Genomic DNA, 24,184 nt, shown 5'->3' on the forward strand with positions numbered 1-24,184 from the left:
CTTGCAAAATACTCCCCAGATGTAATCTCTTCTTCGCATGATGTTCTTCTCTCATCCCAAGTCGGTACCTCTTTGAATTCTTGCATCCAAAACTTTTCATGTGCTACATCCATTCTCTAGAATTCCCTATTCCCTAACTTATTTGGGCTCTGATGAAAACTACCTATTTATGTTGCTGCAAATTATGGACCTTTTAGTTATAACAAACTACCAGTGTTTATATTTTTATGGTACAGCCAGTTCCATGTTTGCATTGATAGCTGTTTGGACCTTGTATTAAAGGAGAAGGAAAGACTTAACCTAAGTAAGCTTTATCAGAAAGGTCTATATAAATACACCAGTAACCCCTCAAAGTAATGTTGCTCTGAGTCCTCTGACAAAAGAAACACAGCATTTCTTTCCTTCTATTGTGTACACATGGGCTTCTTTATCAGACTTCCTGTTTTCAGCTTATACCTCCAGGGCAGGGCTTGAGCATGCTCAGTTTGCTCCTCTCCCCCTACCTCCTCCCCTTCCTGCTGTCATCTGAGCCCAGAGCTATGACTGAGCAGGGAAATGCAGGCAGGAATTGATGTCACACCAAGTGAATATGGCAGTTTCTATCCTAAACAAACAGAGAGAGTTTTTAGAGCTGTTACTCAGGTATGGTAAAGCATTCTACAGAATAAATATAGTGTTATAGCTTGTAGTATTGTGGCTAATCTATTGACAATAAACTTCTTTGGTACCTTTCCTTCTCCTTTAAGAGTTCACAGCAAAAGCTTTCAAATGCAAATTCCACACTTGGAATCAGCTTCAGACCTTTTACCTGCTTATTATTAATGAAGCTATTTGCCCCCTTCCTGATTTCTTATTCTTTTGCATGTTTGTCACACAAAATGTTTATGATCATCAAACACATTTAACTATTAGTCAAAGATAACACAAGTAAACACAAAATGCAGTTTTTAAATGAGGGTTTTTATTATTTAGGGAGAAAAGAAATCCAAACCTGTGTGAAAAAGTAATTGCCCCCTGAACCTAATAACTGGTTGGGCCACCCTTAGCAGCAATAACTGCAATCAAGCGTTTGCGATAACTTGCAACAAGTCTTTTACAGCACTCTGGAGGAATTTTGGCCCACTCATCTTTGCAGAATTGTTGTAATTCAGCTATATTTGAGGGTTTTCTAGCATGAACCGCCTTTTTAAGGTCATGCCACAACATCTCAATAGGATTCAGGTCAGGACTTTGACTAGGCCACTCCAAAGTCTTCATTTTGTTTTTCTTCAGCCATTCAGAGGTGGATTTGCTGGTGTGTTTTGGGTCATTGTCCTGCTGCAGCACCCAAGATCGCTTCAGCTTGAGTTGACGAACAGATGGCCGGACATTCTCCTTCAGGATTTTTTGGTAGACCGTAGAATTCATGGTTCCATCTATCACAGCAAGTCTTCCAGGTCCTGAAGCAGCAAAACAACCCCAGACCATCACACTACCACCACCATATTTTACTGTTGGTATGATGTTCTTTTTCTGAAATGCTGTGTTACTTTTACGCCAGATGTAACGGGACACGCACCTTCCAAAAAGTTCAACTTTTGTCTCTTCGGTCCACAAGGTATTTTCCCAAAAGTCTTGGCAATCATTGAGATGTTTTTTAGCAAAATTGAGACGAGCCTTAATGTTCTTTTTGCTTAAAAGTGGTTTGCGCCTTGTAAATCTGCCATGCAGGCCGTTTTTGCCCAGTCTCTTTCTTATGGTGGAGTCGTGAACACTGACCTTAATTGAGGCATGTGAGGCCTGCAGTTCTTTAGATGTTGTCCTGGGGTCTTTTGTGGCCTCTCGGATGAGTTGTCTCTGCGCTCTTGGGGTAATTTTGGTCGGCCGGCCACTCCTGGGAAGGTTCACCACTGTTCCATGTTTTTGCCATTTGTGGATAATGGCTCTCACTGTGGTTTGCTGGAGTACCAAAGCTTTAGAAATGTCTTTATAACCTTTGAAATTTAACTCAGGTGTGATAAACCACAGTTAAGTTATTTTTTGACAAGGGGGGCAATCACTTTTTCACACAGGCCCATGTAGATTTGGAGTTTTTTTTCTCCCTTAATAATGTAAACCTTCATTTAAAAACTGCATTTTGTGTCCAATTATGTTATCTTTGACTAATAGTTAACGGTTTTTGATGAGCAGAAACATTTGTGTGACAAATATGCAAAAGAATAAGAAATCAGGAAGGGGGCAAATAGTTTTTCACACCACTGTAATATGGAGAAACCCAAGATCCGGCCATGGAACCACTTGTCAGTCAACTGTCCAATGAACTGAATTTTTTTTTTATCAATGTCCAAATATTTATGGACCTGGCTTCTACTTGCTCTCTAGTGGCTACATACTAAATTGAAAAAAAAAAAAAAAGTTATGAAGAAGACATTGTTCTTGCTGGACCTAATGCTGAAGGCATTGAGGTCTGTCATGATATATTATTAGACAGGGGCCCAGGGAATGTGCACTGGTTATATCAGTAGCACTTCCCTTATACTTATATACATTTCTACTTAGCAATGTGAGTGCTCCCACAACCCCCTTTTGTATATGATATATTATTGTCACACATGTTGATCTTGTTAGTTTAGTTTAAATTGGTTTCCATGTTTGCAGAGACTAGCTGTTGGACTGGGCTGTACACTTTGGTGGCAGTTTATGCAGGAATGTGTTGACTGTTCTGCATTTCAGCTGGTACTATAACTGTAGCTATTCCTTCACTCCCTTGGAAAGAGCTGGTGGGTAGAAGCATGTTCAAGCACTCTATTCAGAAAACAAAGTCCCTTACAGTATTCCCACTAATCACTCTGCTTGGCCTTCCCTCTGCTGAATGACCTTTCCAGAATAAACTGAGCAAGAGTCCAATGCTACTTTTCACTCTTTTTTTTCAGGGGTGACAAAGACAAACCTGTTGGATAAAGTGTTTATTTAAAGTGTGTGTGTTTGGAGTGAATTATAAGACATGAATATCTACAAAGAAATTATGTTAACATGTCATTTACAGTAGCTCTTTTAATAGGTAACTTTAAGATAACTGGAGCCTTGTGTGGAGATTTGTAATGCCTCAACAATTAGAAAATCAGCACACAATGAAAGTTGTGTTATATAACAACTCTTGTTGTGCATGTTTGAATATTGGTCTATAGATGTATCTAGTGTACTGTATGGTATAACAATGGTATTTAAAAAATAGTGACCAGTCTGTTGACAAACTGCTTGAAAATCTTTTCAATACGTTATGCTTTGGTGGATCAAAATGGTGTCCTGAAATAATTTATGTAGGAAAACCTTATTGTATTCTGTCGGGGGAAAACATTTTTTTTCAAAACGCCTCAGTTAATATTGCTGCTCCGGCAGACTTCTGCACTGAAATAATTTTTTCAAAAGAGCAGGTTTTTTAATATTTAATTTTAAAATCTGACATAAGGCTAGACATTTCAGTTTCCCAGGTGCGAGGCCTCAGTCATGTGATTTGTGCTCTGATAAACTTCAGTCACTCTTTACTGCTGCACTGCAGGTATCATCCACTCCCTTCCCCCCACCCCCGGCAGTCTATCAATAGAACAATAGGAAGGTAACCAGATAACAGTTCCCTGACACAAGATAACAGCTCCCTGGTAGATCTAAGAATATCACTCAATGGTAAAAATCCAAGTCCCACTGCGACCCCTTCCGTTTAATTGAATAGGAGAAACAATAGCTTATATGAAAGCAGTTCCATTATAAAGTGCTGGCTGAAAGCACAGGATCAGGCAAAATGACCTGAGATGGCTGCCTACACACCAATATTACAACTAAAAAAATATAATTGTTAGTTCAGGAATAAAATCTGATATGATAGAGCGAATTATTTGCAGTTTAAAGTGTATAATTTAGAAATAAAAACAACACCATAAAAATCCTAAGAATATCCCTTTAACCAAATCTTATCTCAAATTGCTACGGAAGAAAATTAAAAAAAAGAAACTGCTGTCGAGTATTTGCATTTGTGAAGCACATTCACTTGTTCAGGATGTTTTCACTTTGCTAGAAATGTCAATGAGGAATGACAAGAATCGAATTTTCCAAGCACTGCGGAAAAACAACCATGTATTTGCATATTAGTAGCTCTTATAACTGAGATCCCATCCGCTATTCTGTTATTGGGGCAGTGAGTCATTGTCACACAGTGGAGGAATTGTTGCTCTTCTGTGAGCAGCATGGCACAGGCAGCCCATGGTAAGCTGCAGCCACTAACATACTATTCCTTTGTCAGGCTTCCTATATATTTCTCTCTTTTTCTGCTTGTTTTTACATCAGTGCTGTTGAAACTTTGAAGCTAGTGGTCAGTTCACTGATTCTTATTTAAAGTTCATTGTGTTACTGTGTATTATTCTTCATTAATGCCAAACTTCTTGTGCCAGTCATTTGATGTTTTCAGTAACTATGCTTATGTTTTGACAGCAGCATATCAATTTAATTTGCGTTTTAAGAAGACATATTATTATAGTGTTACAAGATCTTCTGTTATATAAATATACTTTTTCAAGAATCTGCCTTAATTGATGTAATGTAGAATAAGATATTGCTTTGAAACGCCTAATGATTTGTTTCATTTTTTTCTTGTCTGTAGATGGAGGTGTTCTAGTTTATCCCTTCTACTCCTGCTGCTTGCAAAGCAGCGCCACTACATGATCACATGACTCTGGATATGGACTCAGTCCTGTCAGACTTTGTTCGGTCCACAGGGGCTGAACCGGGTCTGGCAAGGGACTTGCTCGAAGGTAAGAAAATAATTGTTTTCTGTTTTTAGAAAAAAAGTGCTAGATTTATATTTAATATGACGAGGTATGAAAGTCCTTAGTACTTAATTGTGTTGATTACATGGGATATTCTCCCAGGCAGTTGTCATTTGCAAATGGTTACGATTTTCTGTTTTCAAATAATTTCGAAAGTAATTTATTGTTAGAAATAATAAATCAAATGATATAAATCAGAGACTAATGTGGGAATTGGGGTGATGTAATGAAAAAAGATATGTGAGTAGTTGGATCAAAGCAAAAAATATAGCCTGGCATTTTTACTGATTTTAGATGTTAAGGTCAGTAACCCTAGTAATGGTACAGAACTGGCATCTGTTATCCATGATACAACATATGTTTTGCATAGTGCCCACAATCCTAAAGACAAGTTGTCTCCAAATGAACTGACCCTGGTGTGCTCAATGTGATAAGTGCCTTAGATTGTGAACTCCAGTGGGGCATGCCTCTTTACATGGTCATAGGTTTGTATGGGCAAACCTTTTCATGGAAACATCACCAATGCTCTTCAGTTGTATCTGTTCTGCAAGTTCTTTTGTGTGCAAGGCAGTCAAACCCAGGTGAATGGCAGAAACAGGAAGCACCACAACTACACCTGAAAAAGTGTATGGCTGTGTTTTCGTCCATGATCTTGGGTGCAAGTAGTTGTATTCTTTGAATACATACTGAGGAAATGTACCACAAAACCCATTATTGCAGGCAAATACATTAGCCCTGGAGACAAATCTCAGCAAGCCCCAGGAAGATCTCAAGTGGCTGGTCTTAAGTCAATGCATGGACTGAGTTGTAAGTGTGTCTTAACCTGCCTGCCTACCCAGATCATGGGCATCCATGACAAGCTGATTAAAGCAGCAGGAGTTTCTTTACAGTTGCCTAGGTTCTTTGAAGAGCAGAGAATCATGGGGATAAAGTAAAGAGTAGTGGTATGATGCAACAAAAGGGGTTATCGTACAGGATGAATGTATTCTTAGAATTTAGACTTGCACATTGCATGGTTATTTGTAACTCTTGTTTGTTTTTTGCACCTTGCCCAGGGTTTCATAAATGAGACTTAGTGAGCTTTAATAAATCCCAAACCATAATGATTTTTAAAGAACCACCATGAAATTGTTGTATTTAAACAGTTCACAAGTTGGCACAGAATACCCCCATTGGGCACTTGTAGAGGAATTGGGATTAGTGACTGCTATCTTCCTTGGCAAGCTCCCATTGGCTTTGCAGCTAAGCGATCTGCTGACTTAAGATCAGCAGAAAATTCTTGTGAAGTGAGCAGGACATATGTCTATTTGCTTTCGCAGCAAAAAACACTAGTGTTTGCCAACAGAAGCAGATGGTGTGCTTTATTATAATTTAATGGTGTAGTGTAGCACCTATAGTTTTTCTTTGTAAGCTGCTTTTAAACAATATAATAAAGAGGAGAGACTTTTTCCACATCCTACCAAAAAAGACAAAATAATCGCTGTGGTTTTCTTGGCATTCTGTGTATAGCATCCATGTGCTTTTAACAAATTAAACTGTTGTCAACTTTTAATTATATTGTGGAAAATGTGTATATTTATCAATTGATGAGCAGAATGTGCCTTAGTGGTTTTTACTTATTAAAATACATAGACATAATAAGAACATGATGCGAAAAAGAACTATGCACTGGTGTTGTTTGTAACGCAGTACTGGCTTGTGGTATTTTATGTCAGAAGCGTTGTGCCTAAATCTAAACGGTTGCCCAGGGTGTGTCTGTGACTCTCAGATGACCTAAAAGTTGGTGAATTCAGGTGCGTGAAGCCACAGAGGTACTCAGTCAAATGTAATGTTTGCAAACATTTGTAATACAGTTATTGGACTTGTTATCCAAATAATGGATCTTTCTGTAATTTTGATCATCATACCTTAAGTCTACTAGTAAATCAGGTAAACATTAAATAAGCGCACCACAACAAAAAAGGTCTCAAGAGTTAACTCATCAGGTATAGGAGTAGGTTCAGGTGCACTGCTCTGAACCTTCAGCTTAGGGAGCGAATCCAAACCGAATATATGATTGAGCAGGCCCTCAAGGACCAAACCTCCACACAGATGTATAAACAAAGCCAGTATTTATGGCATAGCCTTACACATTTTGTATCTCCACAGACACTTAATCATGAGCCTATTAGCTACTTTAACATATTTTATTTTGCTATTCCACTGCTTTGGAAGAACAAGCAAAAGTTCAAAGCAAAAAAAAAAATCTGCATATTAATTAGATGCTGGAAGGGTAGGGAAATGTGATCTTTATAGTCCTTTATCCATTAAGGTGCCAGACACATGTGCGGTTTTACCATGACTTTTCACTATTATTGTTAACTTAAAACGACATGCTCTCTCTCACCCACAAGTAGGGTCACTGTCAGGGGCTCCATGTCAGAGAGGACCCCAAGGCACCTTAAAGTGTGATTTGTGGGTCTTGAAGGGGGCAGCGTTTTAGTGGACTGTGGGTAGAATAATGGTTGTAGCTTGGTGGGTCGAGGATCTTTTTTCCCCTTTGGGGCCCATTGTACTTCTTTATAGGACCCTCCTCCCAGAGGCCCAAGTGACCAACGACTTTATAATTGGAGCCCCCTGGGTGTGGTCCCTACTAACTTAGCAGTGTGGAGCCCTGTAATTCCTGACAGTGGTCCAGCTAACAGGATAAACAAAGTAGCTCTCCAAGCAACACTCGTACTTGGAGGGTCACTCTTGTCTATTGTGCAGGGCAGCAGCCAGTGGGACAAGTGGGTGTTTCTGTCATTCAGTCAGCAGGATCTTGCAGACTCCACCTCTGTTAACAGGAACAAGGTGAAGCAGAGCACACTCTAATAACTTCCCAGAGAACGCCTGGTGCACAGGGTAGAGGTACGGCAACCCCCAATATATAGTAGAATGAGAAAAACTCTGGCACTCGAGGCAAGTGAAATGCAGGGTTTCCCCTTGCTTTGATTTCTTGTGCAGACGTGTAATGTTTCGGGGTGACCCCTTTATTAAATGCACGTCTGCACAAGAAATAAAAGCAAGGGGAAACCCTGCATTTCACTTGCCTCGAGTGCCAGAGTTTTTCTCATTAGACTCCACCTCTGCTCAGTAGACTGGAGTTCCACCTTCTCTCCTAGGAAGAGGATCAGATCAGCTTCTGGTTTAACCTGTGATTGATGGAAAGAGGTTACTGTATATGGTACAGAAAAAATAAAGAACATGCATTAAAAATTGGCTAATTTCTCTACATAGGAGCAAGACATTTTACTGATTACAAATTCCCTTTAACATTTGGCTAAATGGTGGTAATCTGACTGAATTTGCATAGTTCTCTATAGGTTGCACAGTGTAATAGTGGAATCAGTTGACCATATGAATACTACAACCCCTGCACTCATGGTCCGCCCTGATAACAGACCCAGAGACATACTGTTCCTTTATAAAGTAGTAACACACACAATGGCTTATTCCCCTTTTTTTGTAGGCAATGATGGTGGTACCCGTTGTTTTTATGAAGCTATATCTTGCAGAGTTTTTATTTTTAAATCGTCTGACATGTATTCCATTTTACTATTCAGAGTAGCACATATTTATGTATCTGCTCACCATGACTCCACTGAAACCATTTCTAATGTTAAAGACATGGAGGAAATGTACAATTCATCAGTCACAAGCAGAGAGCTCAGATACTGTCTGTTCCTTTCTGTTCTTTAACTTGAACAGTGGAATAATCACAATATGCTTCCCACCTATTTTTATTCCAAATATTCGTTAGAGCTCTATAATATACTGTGCTCAGTATATACTTTGCAACACAGCTCGTGTATAATTCTAGAATGGAAATTATTCATCACTCTTAAAGTGGTGGCTACTCTATTATAGAATGAAGAAAATAACCTGTGCAACTGGTGGTGCCCTTTGCTGCATGGCATACCATTAGTCACTTTTTCTTAAAGGGATACTGTCATGGGAAAACATGTTATTTTCAAAACGCATCAGTTTATAGTGCTGCTCCAGAGGAATTCTGCACTGAAATACATTTTTCAAAAGAGCAAACAGATTTTTTTATATTCAATTTTGAAATCTGACATGGGGCTAAACATATTGTCAGTTTCCCAGCTGCCCCAGTCATGTGACTTGTGCTCTGATAAACTTAGTCACTCTTTACTGCTGTACTGCAAGTTGGGGTGATATCACCCCCTCCCTTTCCCCCCTAAGCAGCCTAACAAAAGAGCAATGGGAAGTTAACCAGATAGCAGCTCCCTAACACAAGATAATAGCTCCCAGGTAGATCTAAAAACAAGACTCAATAGTAAAAGCCAAGTCCCACTGAGACACATTCAGTTACATTAAGTAGGAGAAATAACAGCCTGCCAGAAACTAGTTCCATCCTAAAGTGCAGGCACAAGTCACATGACTGGGGCAGCTGGGAAACTGACAATATGTCTAGCCCCCCTCAGAATTGAATATAAAAAAATCTTTGTTCTTTCGAGAATTAGATTTCAGTGCAGAAGTCTGCTGGAGCAGCACTATTAACTGATGCGTTTTGAAATATAACATGTTTTCTCATGACAGTATCCCTTTAACCCGCAAAGCAATTTTTTCTATCCCACTAAAGCCTTAATATTTATAAATCAGTAAAAGGATTACAGCAGATTCTAATGCTCATTGTCTGTGTGTGAATTGCGGCCGCCATTCTGCTTTAACATCAGTTTCCTCTGTTAATCAGCTTTAAGGGAAAATTCATTGCAGATTTTGTGTGGTTCTGATTTCATCTTGGACTGGCACTGAGCACTTACAAAACGAACTTCCTAATCATAACTGCCAATTGCTTTATTTTATGTCCTTAAGAAATGTTCCCGTGTCTTGTGAGCTATTGATGTAATTGCTAGGCTGACTGGAAGGAATAAAATTAAAGGCTTTGTGCTCTGATGGGAACTAATAATCTTGTGAAAGAGCTGCAGATCAGACGCTACTACATGCCTGTCTTCCATTTGAATGGTTTCTGGCAGAGGTACTGGGGCTGTATTCAAATAAACTCAATAAATAATTCTACTTGTGTAAGGGGACTACATACAACTTACATAGCAATTGGTGATAAATCGTGAAACGTTAATTTTCTCCTAGAAAGGTGGTACATTTAGGCATCAGTTCCGTTGAGTGTTAATACAAATATGGATATTGTCTGTGTCAAAGCAAAAATGTGTGGCAGTTGCATACTCCTAAAAAAGTGGGTTTTTACAGTTTTCTGGTACAGTAGGCTGCTACACATGATACACAGGTACCATGAACTGCATGTCCTACCAGCTCTAGAAGAATGACTCTTGACAGAACTGCTGCTGCTATTTAGGATAGCGTAGAAGAAATCTTTGGACTTTAATTGTATATACTTTTTGTTATGCTTGTTGTATGTGTTAGTCTTTCCAGTGCCAGTTATTACTAAATTCTTTGGTTTGGGCAATTCCTTAATTGCATAATTTCAAAGATCCTAAACTAGGTAAATCCATTGTGTTGTTTATAGATGGTCAGTTTCAATACGGTATATGTGGTGTGGAAAACTCTAGCTGGCAGCTAAAACCTATTTTTACTTAGCACTGATAGGACTATTGAGCTAAGGAACTTCACGACTGATGACATGTTTCTACTAGTGGGGAAGAATGATTCAGTAGCTACATAAGTGGTGGTTTATTTAATGATACTTTGTATGTGTTCTTCTAGCAGCCTTCACTCCTTCAAGCTGTGAGAGCTAGAGCCCTATTATTTATAGAAGTAGAGCTATTCAGGTTTTTTGCTGAACTTGTGATGGAAGTTGTAATTTAGGAACAATTGATAAGATCCAGACTAGGCAACACCAATATAAAGTATTACTGCTCCCCTATACTCTGTCTCATCTATTTTTAATATCTAGCACTCAGTTTTTCAGGCCCCAAAAATGTCTAGAGGTTGACCTTTTTTACCAATATTTATTGAAATTGTATATGAATTTGGGCCTCATGGGGCCCCTTTACCTCCAGGGCCCCCAGCAGCCACAGGGTCTGCTTCCTCTGTAGTTTCGACCCTGTCAGTGTTTTGCATTATTATACCTACTATCTCTGACCATACAAATTTTGCTCTGGGAATCCACATTCTTTGTAGCTCTGAAAGGTTCCACACTGTTTAGGCAATAACATTATTCTGGTGGCCAGGAGACTATTTGTCATTTCTTCAAAGGTTGGGAGGAGCATCAGGGCTGGTCTTCTGTAGGTCTATCGTTAATGTCCCAGGTGCCTTGAGACTTTTTTGACATTTACAATTTTCTGGTTACAGTATGTCTATTTGTTATAAGCAAATGTTTATGGTTATACCTGTAAATACCATTTGGTTAGACCACATTATTTAACTACTTAATTGGGTGGCTCATTACATGTGTAGGGGAATCATTGATCCTTCTTGTACCTGGGTTACATAGATACAATTGGAGTAACTTTTGGGGTAACAGCTCCAAAGGTCTTTTTGTATGTATTCAAACTGCATTATGATTTTTAAAATGATGTAATAATGAAATGTGTCCTTTTTAATAACAGTATACCTGTGTGGGTCTTCTGTCTCTCTCTGTACAGTTTTCATCTTTATTATACATTGCTTTGTACCTGGGGAGCTCCCACTAAATTTTCAGTATAATCAGGCTACTGGCATTAATGAAAGGCACACCTGTTCGTGTTTTCAGGTATTCTCCTTAGCAAATTGGTTTCCAGCACAGTATAGGAATATCACATGCTTCTGATGCACTTATGGGACTGTCTATCCAGGATATGTTAGTATATACTGTATTATACAGTAAGCTCCCACATGTGCACTTTACAATAGATATTATCTGATGCAGTCTACTCTGGGGAGACAGCACTACCCATATAAGTCCTGAGAAAGAAGTGGTAATGGTCAATGCAAGACAGAAACTCTCCCCTGAGATGTATTGACCCAGTGCATGTAAGCTTTCTTATTTTTACACAATTTTGACTGCACCATTAAGTAGAAAATAATTCATATGAAATGTAAATTTGAAAATGTTATAGGTGATACAGTGAAACAGTGTATTAGTTAGTGTATTACTAAACCTTTACTTTCTGACACCACTTTTTGAACTAAAAAAGGCTTGATGAGCAAAATGCCCAAAACTCTCCAAGGGGCAGATTCGCTAAAGGGCGAATTGTCGCCAGCGACCACTTCGCACAAATCGCAACACTTCGCCAGGTGCAAATTCGCTACCACTGCGCTAATTCACTAATATGTAAAGTTGCGAACTGGGCGCTGAATACTGGCGACTTGTCACTAGCGTTACTTCGGCAGTTCAAGCATTTTATAGCAAAGATGTGCTAGCGTTCGTTTATGCCTATTGAAAATTCGCTAGTCATCTTGCGTTTAGGTCAATTTGCATACGGCAGGTGATTTAAAGTTGTATGGAGGTTTTTTTCATAAATGTTGGTGCAAATGCTTGAAGATACCACTTTTTATTACAAATGTTCAGAGAACCTTAATAAAGACAAGAGAATTTATATAATGCCCTACACATGAGCCCACTGTAAAATGATTGTTCCAAAACCGGTTCCCCAAAAAAAGTTTGTTAGGACTTTTGCGGGCAATCCTGCTTCAAAAAAGGAAAAGTCGTCAGCGTTTTTTGTAACTTTAATGCATTTTCTGCACACAGGAAATGATGTAAGTGACAGAAGATTGAGGAAGATCTAGCTTCTTTTTAGCACTTCGCCTGGTCTGAGGTGGCGAATTTACTGAATTTGTAATGACCTTTCGCCAGAGCGAAAAGATAGAGTGCGAATGAATGCTAGTGATGGTATATTTCAATAACGAATTGGCGCCTGTTAGTGTATTGGCGATGTCCCTGCGGGTGGCAATGTCGCCGAATTGTCGCTAGCGTTAGCCACTTTGTCCTTTAGTGAATCTGCCCCCAAGTGTTTAAAAAAAGGTTTAGGGATTCGGCCGAATCCTTCTGCCCAGCCGAATCGGAATCCTAATTTGCATACGCAAATAAGGGGCGGGGAGGGAAAATCGCTTGACTTTTTATAAGAAAACAAGGCAGTGAAAAAATGTTTCCCCTTCCCACCCCTAATTTGCATATGCAAACTCGGATTCGGCCGAATCTTTCACAAAGGATTTGGGGGTTCGGCCGAATCCAAAATAGTGGGTTCGGTGCATCCCTAGTTCAAAATGCATAAAACTGTTAAACAGTTTTTGTGACTGGAAACATGCTCTGAGATTTATCAAGCATTTTAGGCTAGCAGCTCTTGCTAATATGTCAGACAACACATTTGTTGTTTTACTTTATGTACTTTTCATGTTGTCAGCTGCTAATTTGTACTAATGGTGTTGGCAAAAGCTCATATCTCTGCTTTAGCATCCTCTTTTGTATTCAAGCACCTTCCAGATGAAGTAAGTGGTGCAATGCACAACAGCAATAAATCACACGGAAGAACTGGTATAGATTTTCTCTGGTATACAGCATGACAAGCAAGTACAGGCATGAGATTCGTTATCGGGAAACCCATTATCCGAAAAGCTTCGAAAAACAGAAAAGCTACCTTCCATAGTCTAAATTTTATACAAATAATCAAAAATGTTCAAAGTGATTTGCTTTTTCTCTGTAATAATAAAACAGTAGCTTGTACTTGATCCAAACTAAGATATAATTAATCCTTATTGGAAGCAAAACCAGTCTTTTGGTTTTATTTAATGTTTACATGATTTTCTAGTAGACTTAAAGAATGAAGTGCCAAATTACAGAAATACCTGTTAAATGGAAAACCCTAGGTCCTGAACATTCTGGATAGGAGATCCCATACCTGTACCACATAAATGTCAGTAATGCAAACTTCTTTAGGTGGCAAATGATTACAACTGGTAGTTTATGTTTCCTTGTGTATCACATTCTGTGTGTAGATATATAATAGGTGGAGGTGGTAATGTAATTGCAGATCCAGATTTTTCTCCTTGTCTAGTAACCCATAGCAACCAGTCAAAAGTCAAATGCCAGACTAGTAACTGCTATTTTATGATTGGTTGCAAGAACTGGATCAAAACTTTGCCTTTGCTCCTGTAATAACCACCTCCTTGCCCGTATTATTGCAGATTCCCTACTAGAATAGGGCTAGAGCTAGAGAATACTGTACATCTAGCTGGCCATACACCCACATACAGGATTATTTTGTACAATTTTCTGTGTGTGTATGTAGGCCTGCCAATCCCTTGATATCAATTTGCCATGGATATGGGTCACTTTGGGGATTGGGCAGGTTTTAGTTTTCCTCTTCCAATGCACCAATGTCATCTTCCAATGTCATCCAGTGTCTTCATGACAATTCTGTGTTGCAGGCTACCCTGAGACTGCCTTCCAGAGCACAATTGTGCTCTCACCACTAGATAAGCCAAATGTATTTTTGTTGCCCCTGGTAACCCGTTGTACTCTGCCACTTGAGACACAGTTTACAGCAGTAGTGACCCGGAGTGCATGGGGAATCGGCACATGAGGAAGATGAGCCACAGCTGCTTTTCACTTTTTTTTGTTCCAGCCATTTAGGGTGCTTGTCCAATGTTTGGTTTGGTGTGTGTGTGTGTGTATAACTCAGCACTCACAGGACTTGCTTAAAAATCCTTTTTATTGTGCAAAATCACAAGCACTGCACCTTGCTTCTTTGAACTACTGAAAGCAAAACTTTCCTACAAGTAAAAAGCTGGAGTGTGATAGTATGTTAATTTAGGACAATGTGAGGGAACCACTATGGCCAGCTATCATGGAACAGAGACCATTTTTTAGTAGAAGAAAAAATTCTACTGTAATGTTAACCCGTGCTTAATTTCTTGTTTTATATCGTTTTTATTTATTTGACCACTTTCCTCCATTCTTGAGCAAATATCTTGGCACCCTGCTTATGCCAAAACATAAGGGAGACCAGTTCCAGAACAAGGTGTGAGTAAACCTTACCTTCCTTACCTCAGTTTTTCAAACAGGGCCCACATGTCTAGTATTTTTCCATTCTATACTTTTATAAACTGGTATGGGATCTGTTATCCGGAAACCCATTATCCAGAAAGTTGCGGATTACAGAAAGGCCATCTCCCATAGACTCCATTATAATCAAATAATCCAAATTTATAAAAATAATTTCCTTTTTCTCTGTAATAATAAAACAGTAGCTTGTACTTGATCCAAACTACAATATAATTAGTCTTTATTGGAAGCAAAACCAGCCTATTGGGTTTATTTAATGTTTACATGATTTTATAGTAGACTTACGGTATGAAGATCCAAACTATGGAAACATCCGTTATCCGAAAAACCCCAAGTACAGAGCATTTAGGAGAACATGTGCTCTTTAGTTTCAATAAAAACATCTTTATTCTTTTATGTCTGAGCTGGTGCCATGAAAGAATGGAAGAGACCACACGCAAAAAATGTTATGTTGAACCTAATTTTATTTCTGAATTGTCTTAAGACAGAGGAACTTTACACCTACTTGTTTTTGTGTCATTTTCAGGAAGTTGCTAAAACTAACTCCTCAGAATAGAAGTCATTCTGTTAAACAAGATAACATCAGTGTCTCACGTCAGCTCATTTTAACAGGTTTCTGTGATGTAGACAATTTCTATTTCTATTCTGCTGTATCCGCCATGCCCACAAAATGATTTTCTGAAGATATAGTTATCATTTAGGGAAGTGTTAAGGTACTTTACATTTTGGTCCATATTGCTCTGGTAACATAATAAAGAAGTATTGTAATGTGTTTTAATTCTTATTGCTTAATTAAAAACAGCTCTATAAAGATATAGCTACCCAGGCCGAGGCCGATCTGTGTGACTCTCTCTTTGGCTATAAATCAGAGCTGACTAGATTAGAGAAATTTGTATAAATAGTAGTCTACTAATATGAATGTATTAGCCAAAGAGATGACATTAATCTTGCTGAAAATATATTTGGAAATGTTTGTAAAGTTGTATTTTACATATTTGTTTATGTTTCAGTGAACATTTTTAGACTCAGACGGTTGGAGTACCGCAGGGTGCTTGTAAACCACGCACTTAAGTCTTCTGTTATTCTCCTATAGGGATGACTGTGAGGGTGCTGAAGGTTACATGGCTGATGACTCATTTCGGTACAGCAGAGGTTTATAGCAAAGGAAAGTGTTTAAACAGAAGAAACAAGCCATATACAATGTAATGTTAGAATTTATAAGGCACTGTTTTTGTACAGTGATGTGAACAATGTGGAAATAGTGAGATAAACTGCTATTACTGGAACAAACAGCCTGATAGCCCTGCATTTGATGGAACCTTAGGTAGATTCTAGCAGAGCTGTGTATATCAGTTTATTGGGGTTTCAAGTTGGAACCTCTGTATGAATGTTTTTAAAGAGTTGGACATGGGGATTGAAGACTTACTAAGGGTGTCCGAGTGTCTTAGAGGAACACTTTACAGGCTGTAGTCCTGTTGCATGAATTTATAGCAATAACAATAAACATTGTGTAATTTTTTAACAAGGTATTATATGTGTATGCTATATACAAATGTGTTTGTCTGTTTTCTGTGGGTGAGAACCATAGGCTGTAATATCTATCACAATCAGTCAAGACTTCCTTTCACACCCACCCTACTATTGTTTTTTTTAGACAGACAGATGTCACAAGTTATATTGAACTCTACTAGATTTTTACTGTGTCTCCTCTGCACCTCTTACAATTCTGAGTGTTCAGGCTTTGGGCCTTAATGAATGGAACAGTTGGTAGGTGTGTGCTGCACAAGTGCATGGCCTCCTTTAGGTCTCTCTATAGCATGGATTCTGCATTACAATACATTCAACCATCGTCATCATCATGATTTATTTATAAAGTGCCAGCAAGTTACATAGTTAAGATGGGTGTTAAATTGGGTTGGAAAAGACCAAAGTCCATCATCTTCAACCCCCCCTCCAAATGAAACCCAGTGCACATATATATACACACACTCACACTGACCCCTCAGTATACTCACATAAACTATATACACAAATATCAATACCAATTGTTGATTTAAGTATCACAATAGCCTTCAAGAAATCATCCAAGCCCCTCTTAAAGGCATTAGCAGAATCTGCCACTGGCTATGGAAAAAAACAAATAACAGAATCTAGTGCAATATTGTTAATATTCAGTGCAATAACCAAAGTGTTAGAACACTAATCTGTGTGTGTCTTGAACAATAGAAAGTCTATGCACCGATTTGTGTGTGTTTTAAAGTGCTATAGTGATTTCTACAAGGTGCTATCTCCAAAATAAAATTATAATTAAGTCAAACAAAGTGCTTTTAGTGCTTGCTTCAAAAGGTAAAGACATTTAAAAGCAGGGACTGCCATTAGTGTAATTTGCCTTTATTTTTTAAAAGGTTTTAAAACTTATTGCACTTACATAATTCAAACTTCTGAGCGCATATCAAACAAGCCAGTCTTATAGTGCAGATCATGGAGGTGAACCTTTGCAATACAAAGAGATGGGTTCTGCCAGCGTCTCCATCTCCCGTTTGTTCCATCTGTACTTCCATAGATGATACAGCTGGCTCTCGCACACCCAAAATGTATTATGCGATGTCTGGTGCTCTATGGTAGAGGTTCTGCCACCTCACAACAATGTTCAAGAATAAAACTATCCAAGGAACACAGGCTGCTGCAAGCAAAGAACCCCACGTTTATTGCGGAAGTGAGCAACGTTTCAGGGTCACGCCCCTTTGTCAAGCCTACGGTAATTAGTGAGATCAAGCATATAAAGCCATACACTCGCAATGATTGGTGCAATTATAAAGTCATATATTTACAATAATTGGTGCAATTTAACAATGTTATTGATAGTAAAAATACACATAAAAATTGATGAAAAATGATGAAAAAATGGTTCCAATAAGTCAAAGTCCTTTAGTGAAGCGATACCAAACTAACCAAAGTCCATAGATTTACCTAAGATATAAGATAGGCAAAAATTACCGCACAAAATACAAAAGGTGTAAAAAAGTGTAAAAATAGAAATATTCTGCGGTTAGCAAATCTTACCCTACAAGGTGATGAGAAAGATGTTCAATACCTGTCCCTGTCATATATTGAGGAATATTATCTGTAAAAGAAGAAATTAAGTTTAATTATAGGAAACAAGCCAAGTTGTACTCTTCATCTAAACCCTTAGGCTGCCTGGACTGTAAGAGCCAAATCCAATAACATTCTCTTTGGTGCAACAGCTTTTTAATATCATGCCCATGTCTGGTAACCACACGCTCTAGTATCTGCCAGTGCAGTTGCGCCACCCAGTGGCCGTGGGCAAAAAAGTGCCTTGCTAAAAGCATTTCTTTCCTCACCTTCCCTCTTACCTTCAGCTGGTCTTGGTAAACTGGTTGCAGGTTTATAATTTCTTATTATCGATTTATGTTCATTCAGACGGATTTTGATAGGTCTCGTGGTTTGGCCTACATAGGCCATCCCACCTGTACTTCCACTCATTGCTAAGACCGGAAATGATGTCACACCTGACGCGTTTCGCTGAGGTCAGCTTCTTCAGAGGTGGATTTCCTTTCCCTGCTAATTTCCTTATATTGCCTGCGTTGCCATGGTTAAACTTCACATTTCTTTTGCAAGTCCATTCAGTGATCTGGTAACCCCTCCCCCATAAAGTCCATATAGACACCAGGTTAAAAAGGCTGTTTATACTACAAAAGTACTAGATTTGCCTTTTGAACGCAGGTTCAGTTCCAATCAATGAGTAAATAAATACAATACATAAATACCTTATACAAATAGAACAGTATAGCAATCCTACAAGCAGTCTAAAATATCCTATATTGATTAATATCAATATTTAAACCTAGGGGAATAAAAGTCAGCATATCGTATATCCATTTGCTTTCCCTTTGCAGCGTTTTTAGCGTTATGTCCCCCCTCTTCATTTTTTTCCAACACTTACTATACCCCAAAATTTTAGTCCCTGAGGGTTCTTTTTATGCTGTTCTTTAAAATGTTTTGACACACTATGGCTCTCTACTCCAGCTTTAATATTCCTTACATGTTCATTGATTCGCTCCCTTAGCTTCCTCTTTGTTTTCCCTACGTACTGGAGTCTACAAGGACATTCTAAGCAGTAAATGACATTTTCTGACGTGCAATTTATACAGCAAATGTGTACTGCATTTGCTATAAATGGTTTTCTTTTCACTGCATACTTGGCATGCTTTGCAGAGTACACAGGGAAAAAAACCTTTCCGTTAATTTTTATCTTTTTTTGGTTCTATCAACTTAGTTGGAATATAAATATGAACCAGCTGCTGCCTTAAACACTATTTCAGATTTTTTGGGATGTTATCCTTCAGCAGTTTGTCAGATTCAAGAATACTCCAATGCTTGGAGAAAATTCTTTTAATTCCATGGACTCCAGGTGCATATATTGTGCACCTATTATCTTTACCAGTCTCCTTATTTGCTAGCTTTCCTTTAATTAAGTCCTCTCTTTTTATTCCTGCAGCCTTTTCAACTGATTTTTTTATACACTCCTTTTTGTAGCCCCTTTTCTCAAATCTGTTTGTAACAAATTTGTTAATCCATTTCTTCTGGTTCAGAGCAATTCTTTTTATGCGGCATAGTTGGCCCAAGGACATATTATTTATCCATGTTGGGTGGTTGCTGCTGGCTAAAACATAATTGCAAACATCAACTTCTTTAAAAAATGTTTTAAAATGAATTTTCCCTTTTTTCAGATATATTTCTAAATCTAAAAAAACGTATGTGATCAGAATTTAAATTGAATGGTTCAGGGTTTCTATAAATTTGAGTAAGTCTGACTGTGGGCCCTGCCATATGAATAAAATATCATCTATGAAACGGGAATTTTAATGTGCATACACATACTGCTAGTTATAGTATTTTAAGCTCCTTAAAGTAGGTCACTAATGTGTTTTTAATGTTGTTATATCTGTAGGAAAAAACTGGGATCTCACTGCAGCTTTAAGTGATTATGAACAACTTCGACAGGTGCACACAGCAAATTTGCCTCAAGTATTTAACGAAGGTAAATACTATAAGCAGCAGCAGGAGAGAGAAATCACCCAGCATGTCAACAAGATCGAGAAACCAAACCTCCAAAGACAGGATGACATTGCTCAAGGTAATACTCTATAGCACATAAAGAACTACTATACAATCAATCTACAGTTGGAACGGTGAGAACAGAGGAGTGGGGGATCTGTCTTTGCTTAGTATGTGATTTTTTTTTTTTATAACTTGTTTTTTATTGTAGATAATAAAGTATAATCACATTCAGTATTCATACATGTTTCCTTAAAGCAGAGAGTATTGCAATCGTGATTTCGAAAATATAGTATTTCAATAACATTTTGATAACATTATAAACATTCAGCTCAGTCATGGTAGTATGTGATTTTAAGAAATCATTGCAGAAGTTGATGCTTTCTTCTATAATTTCCCAAGTTGAGTATTCAGCAGGAAAAGTATAATCCAGTCACTGATTTGAAATGGGAAGTGAGAATCTGTATGAGATTCACTTAGGGGCATATTTATCAAGGGTGGAATTTCGAATTGAAAAAACTTCGAATTCAAAAAGACCAACCGAAATTAAGTTGAAGTTTTTTTTTTGGTAGAATAGGTCAGTTTTCCATCATCATAGATCTGTATAAGCCCGAATATGAATCGAAGGAATATCGCATTCGATCTAATTCGATTTAAAGTTTCTCCCAAAAAAAACTTTGATTTTCCAAAGTCCACCAATTGACTCCAAATAGGTTCTAGGAGGTTCCCCATAGGCTAAAACAGCAATTCGCCAGGTTTTAGATGGCAAATTGTCTAAGTCGGATTTTTAAAGAGACAACCCGTCGAAGTACACAAAAAAATAGCTTGGAATTCAATTTTTTTCATTCGAAAATTCACCTCGACCTTTGATAAATCTGCCCCTTAGTGATCAGAAACAATCTCACTAGAAAATGTTAGCAGTTTAAATTCATAAAGTGTATTGTCCCTCCATATGTGCAGTACAATGTGCAGAATGCTCAAAATCAAAGATGTTCTAAGTGGCATTTTATCCATAGTTTGCTGTCCCAGGCCTATTCTGGTATTAGAAAACGTAAAACCATGTTCTTTTCTTAAATTTAGACATAACTTATATATTTACATATAAAGTTCAACCAGGAAGTACTACAAGTGGAAATACATACAACTGTATATTGTATTACCTAACTATAATAGTTATTATAGCAAACCTAGTCAGTGGCCTGTTACATGTTCCTGTCTTTTGTCCATGGGTTAAATGACTAGTAAAACCAAATAATGAAAAGATTTGCTCCAGAAACATTTTTTAACTGTTTCTTTGAATAAGCTACTGTGTAGGCATGAGGACAGCCATGCAAGTTGAAATTGGGCTATGGGGCACACACAGGAAGATAAAGATGGGTCAGATTACCACTCATGGTTCTCAGCAGGACTATAGAATAAAATCCTTTTTCATATAAAAGTGTTGCCAATAATTAGTTTATTCATTGGTGTCGGATGAACACTTGTGGATAGTGGACTTAAATTATATTAAAAAAAATTCAATTGATTTAATAAGTTAAAGGGATACTGTCATGGGAAAAAAACTTTTTTTAAAAAAAAAATTAATCATTTAACAGTGCTGCACCAGCAGAATTCTGCACTGAAATCCATTTCTCAAAAGAGCAAACAGATTTTTTTTATATTCAATTTTGAAATCTGATATGGGGCTAGACATATTGTCAATTTCCCAGCTACCCCAAGTCATGTGACTTGTGCCTGCACTTTAGGAGAGAAATGCTTTAAAACGTGTTTTCCGATGACAGGATCCCTTTAACATTGCAATTAAATCTCAGATTCATTTGTGCAGAATTGTGCTAGCAGAAGGTTTTAGGAAAATATCCGCATTGTCCTGTGTAACTTAACGGTGAAATGTACAGTACAATTCACTTGTATGAGATTATGTTGTGCCTGCTTTGCCTAGAAAAGAGACTTTCCAGAGGCATTTCCCATGCCAGCTCAGCCATTGTTTCCCTTGCTCGGCTTCATGTGGCCAATGAATGCAGCAGTGAGCCATTTCCTCTTGAAATGCCCATCTACACATTCCAACTACCAGACCTCAGTGTGTACAGCGAAGACTTCAGAAGCTTTATTGAACGGGACTTAATTGAGCAATCGACAATGGTGGCTTTAGAACAGGCAGGTAAGCATATTCGTACATTTAAGGATTTGGTCAGTAAATCTTCTGCATCTTCAGATTCTCTTGTATGAGGAGTTTGCAGGCAGGTGCGCAGTTGGAATTATTCTGGCATTAGCTTCAACTGTGTATGCCTCTGTAGCTTCTGTCCATTAGCAAAGTGAAAGAAGAGGATCTGAAGATACAGAAGATGGCACCTAAGAACTCCACTAGGCTGCTCTGCACCTATCAGGTTCAGAAACAAGGACGCTTTTCTATGTAATACACTGTGATTATGGGAAGTGGATGGGGACCTTTGAATGTGTGTGTGGGGGGGAGGGGTTAGTTCTCCTTTAACTGAATAAATTAAATCATTTAAGTAAAAAAAGGTTTCCATGAATTTACACATTTTTATTACAAAATTGGAATGTATTTATTGTCCCTAAATTTAACTGCAGAGTTTTCACAGATGAGCACCTGAATGCTAAGGTGTTGGCCATATTCTTATCTTTTCACATAACAATAAGCATTGGATTATTTTCATTCAACATAAATTAGTTTAGCTAAGAGGTTCAGTCTTATTAATAAAAAAAAAGTAGACAAACCAGACAAAATATCAACGATTATTTGTTTAAAGACAACACAATGGCTAATTGCATTGCCTTATTTTTGAGCATTCTGGTTTAATAGTTTCTGAATAATAGATCTTGCAACCGAAGAAATCCAATGGCACACAGGGCTTATACAACACCTCAAGTGTTTATTGCGGAATGCAGTGCAACGTTTCGGGGGAAACCCCTTTGTCAAGCATTTTTGGGAGGTGGCCGGACCTCCACCATTGAGCACCTGGCATCTCTGTGTAGCCTATAAGACAGGGTGTGTGAGGACCAAAACTTTCTGCTTTCTGAATAATAGATCCCATACCTGTATGTAAGTGCTAGGTTGCTTCTGTTTATTATTTTTTTTTCTTTCGTACATATGATTTTTTTTTTTTTTTTACATGAACGCCTTACTGGCCTATGGGAAATTGGAGTAGTTATTCATGTGACCTAGTTTGGATAGCCTTCTGGCTTGCAATTGCATTTTGATCACTATGCTTGCAGCAAAATCAGCTGAGCATCCATGCTGGGTTATCTGTAAAGTGAGTTTATATGGTCGCCCTTGTTCCTTCATGCATGGCATTACATTTTGTATTTCAAGGACAGGTCTAAATGATGAATTGCCTTACAGACAGCACCCGGGAAGAGAAAAGGTTTCCATAATCACGAGTTTAGCAGGAAAATTAAGTTTGAAAGTCTTTTTTTGAAGGGCATTTTCACCCTGAATTCCTGACTTGTGATATATTTTATGGTGGCCATGCTTTCTATGAATCTTTGAGCAGGTAGTGTCTGTTTCATCTACATGACTAATGTATCGTAAAAGTTTAGTTTGCTGGAAATTCAGGGGTGGAATGTGAAGTTTGAAATTAAACATTCAATATTAAGGGGCAGATTTGATTAAAAAATAGATTTCTCCCACGGTTTTTTTTTAATTAATTTTCTTGATAGCATTTTGTTACCTAGCCACCTTGGGCAGTCAAAGTCAACCTTTCTATCCAATGGGATATAGTTACATTTATTTTATTGAAGATTTCACTAGAATTCAGAAATCCCTGGATTTAATTGAGAATTGATGACTTTTCAACAAAAAGTAGTGGTTTACGTCAACCTGAATGAGAGGATGGCCCTTGAAAAGTTTTGTTGCTTTCCATCATGGAATAATGCTGCAGTCGGGGGACTAAAATTCTTGTATACATTGTATGTGGTGGTGGAGGGGGGAAACAAATCATTGGCATATTACTGTATGAGAGAAAGGTCTCTCAGAAGTTTTATTGTATTTGGTTATATCATGTCTGAACACATAAAAAACAAACCTGTAAACAAAATGGGAAACATTGTCTACATTTACAATGTTTACAATGTTTACATTTAACATATATATTTTATAGATGTAAAACCTTATTATAGGAGCACCCTGGTAGGGCAGTAGGTTTCATATGAAATTTAAAATTAATTGTACAATTGTTTAAAGTTGGCTTTTTGTTCTTTACATGTTTTGTGGTATGTATCTAAGTACCTACAAATGTAAAGAATTGAAGAGCATGACACCTGCTGTTTTGTTCTGTAAATAGCT

General features: G+C 37.9%; 1 protein-coding gene across 4 annotated transcripts in view; it reads left to right on the top strand.

Moving 5' to 3' along the window:
• Positions 1–24,184, top strand: part of otud7a.L (OTU deubiquitinase 7A L homeolog) — a 136,771-nt gene that overhangs the window by 64,072 nt on the left and 48,515 nt on the right. For all 4 annotated transcript variants that reach the window (XM_018252994.2, XM_018252993.2, XM_018252995.2 and 1 more), the window contains 3 exons: positions 4,634–4,784; positions 19,775–19,960; positions 21,821–22,039. In XM_018252994.2, coding sequence (XP_018108483.1) covers positions 4,700–4,784; positions 19,775–19,960; positions 21,821–22,039 — 490 coding nt within the window. In that variant the 5' untranslated portion in view covers positions 4,634–4,699. The remainder of the gene's footprint in view (positions 1–4,633; positions 4,785–19,774; positions 19,961–21,820; positions 22,040–24,184) is intronic.

Source organism: Xenopus laevis, chromosome 3L, assembly GCF_017654675.1.
Source record: "Xenopus laevis strain J_2021 chromosome 3L, Xenopus_laevis_v10.1, whole genome shotgun sequence".
Lineage (NCBI taxonomy): Eukaryota > Metazoa > Chordata > Amphibia > Anura > Pipidae > Xenopus > Xenopus laevis.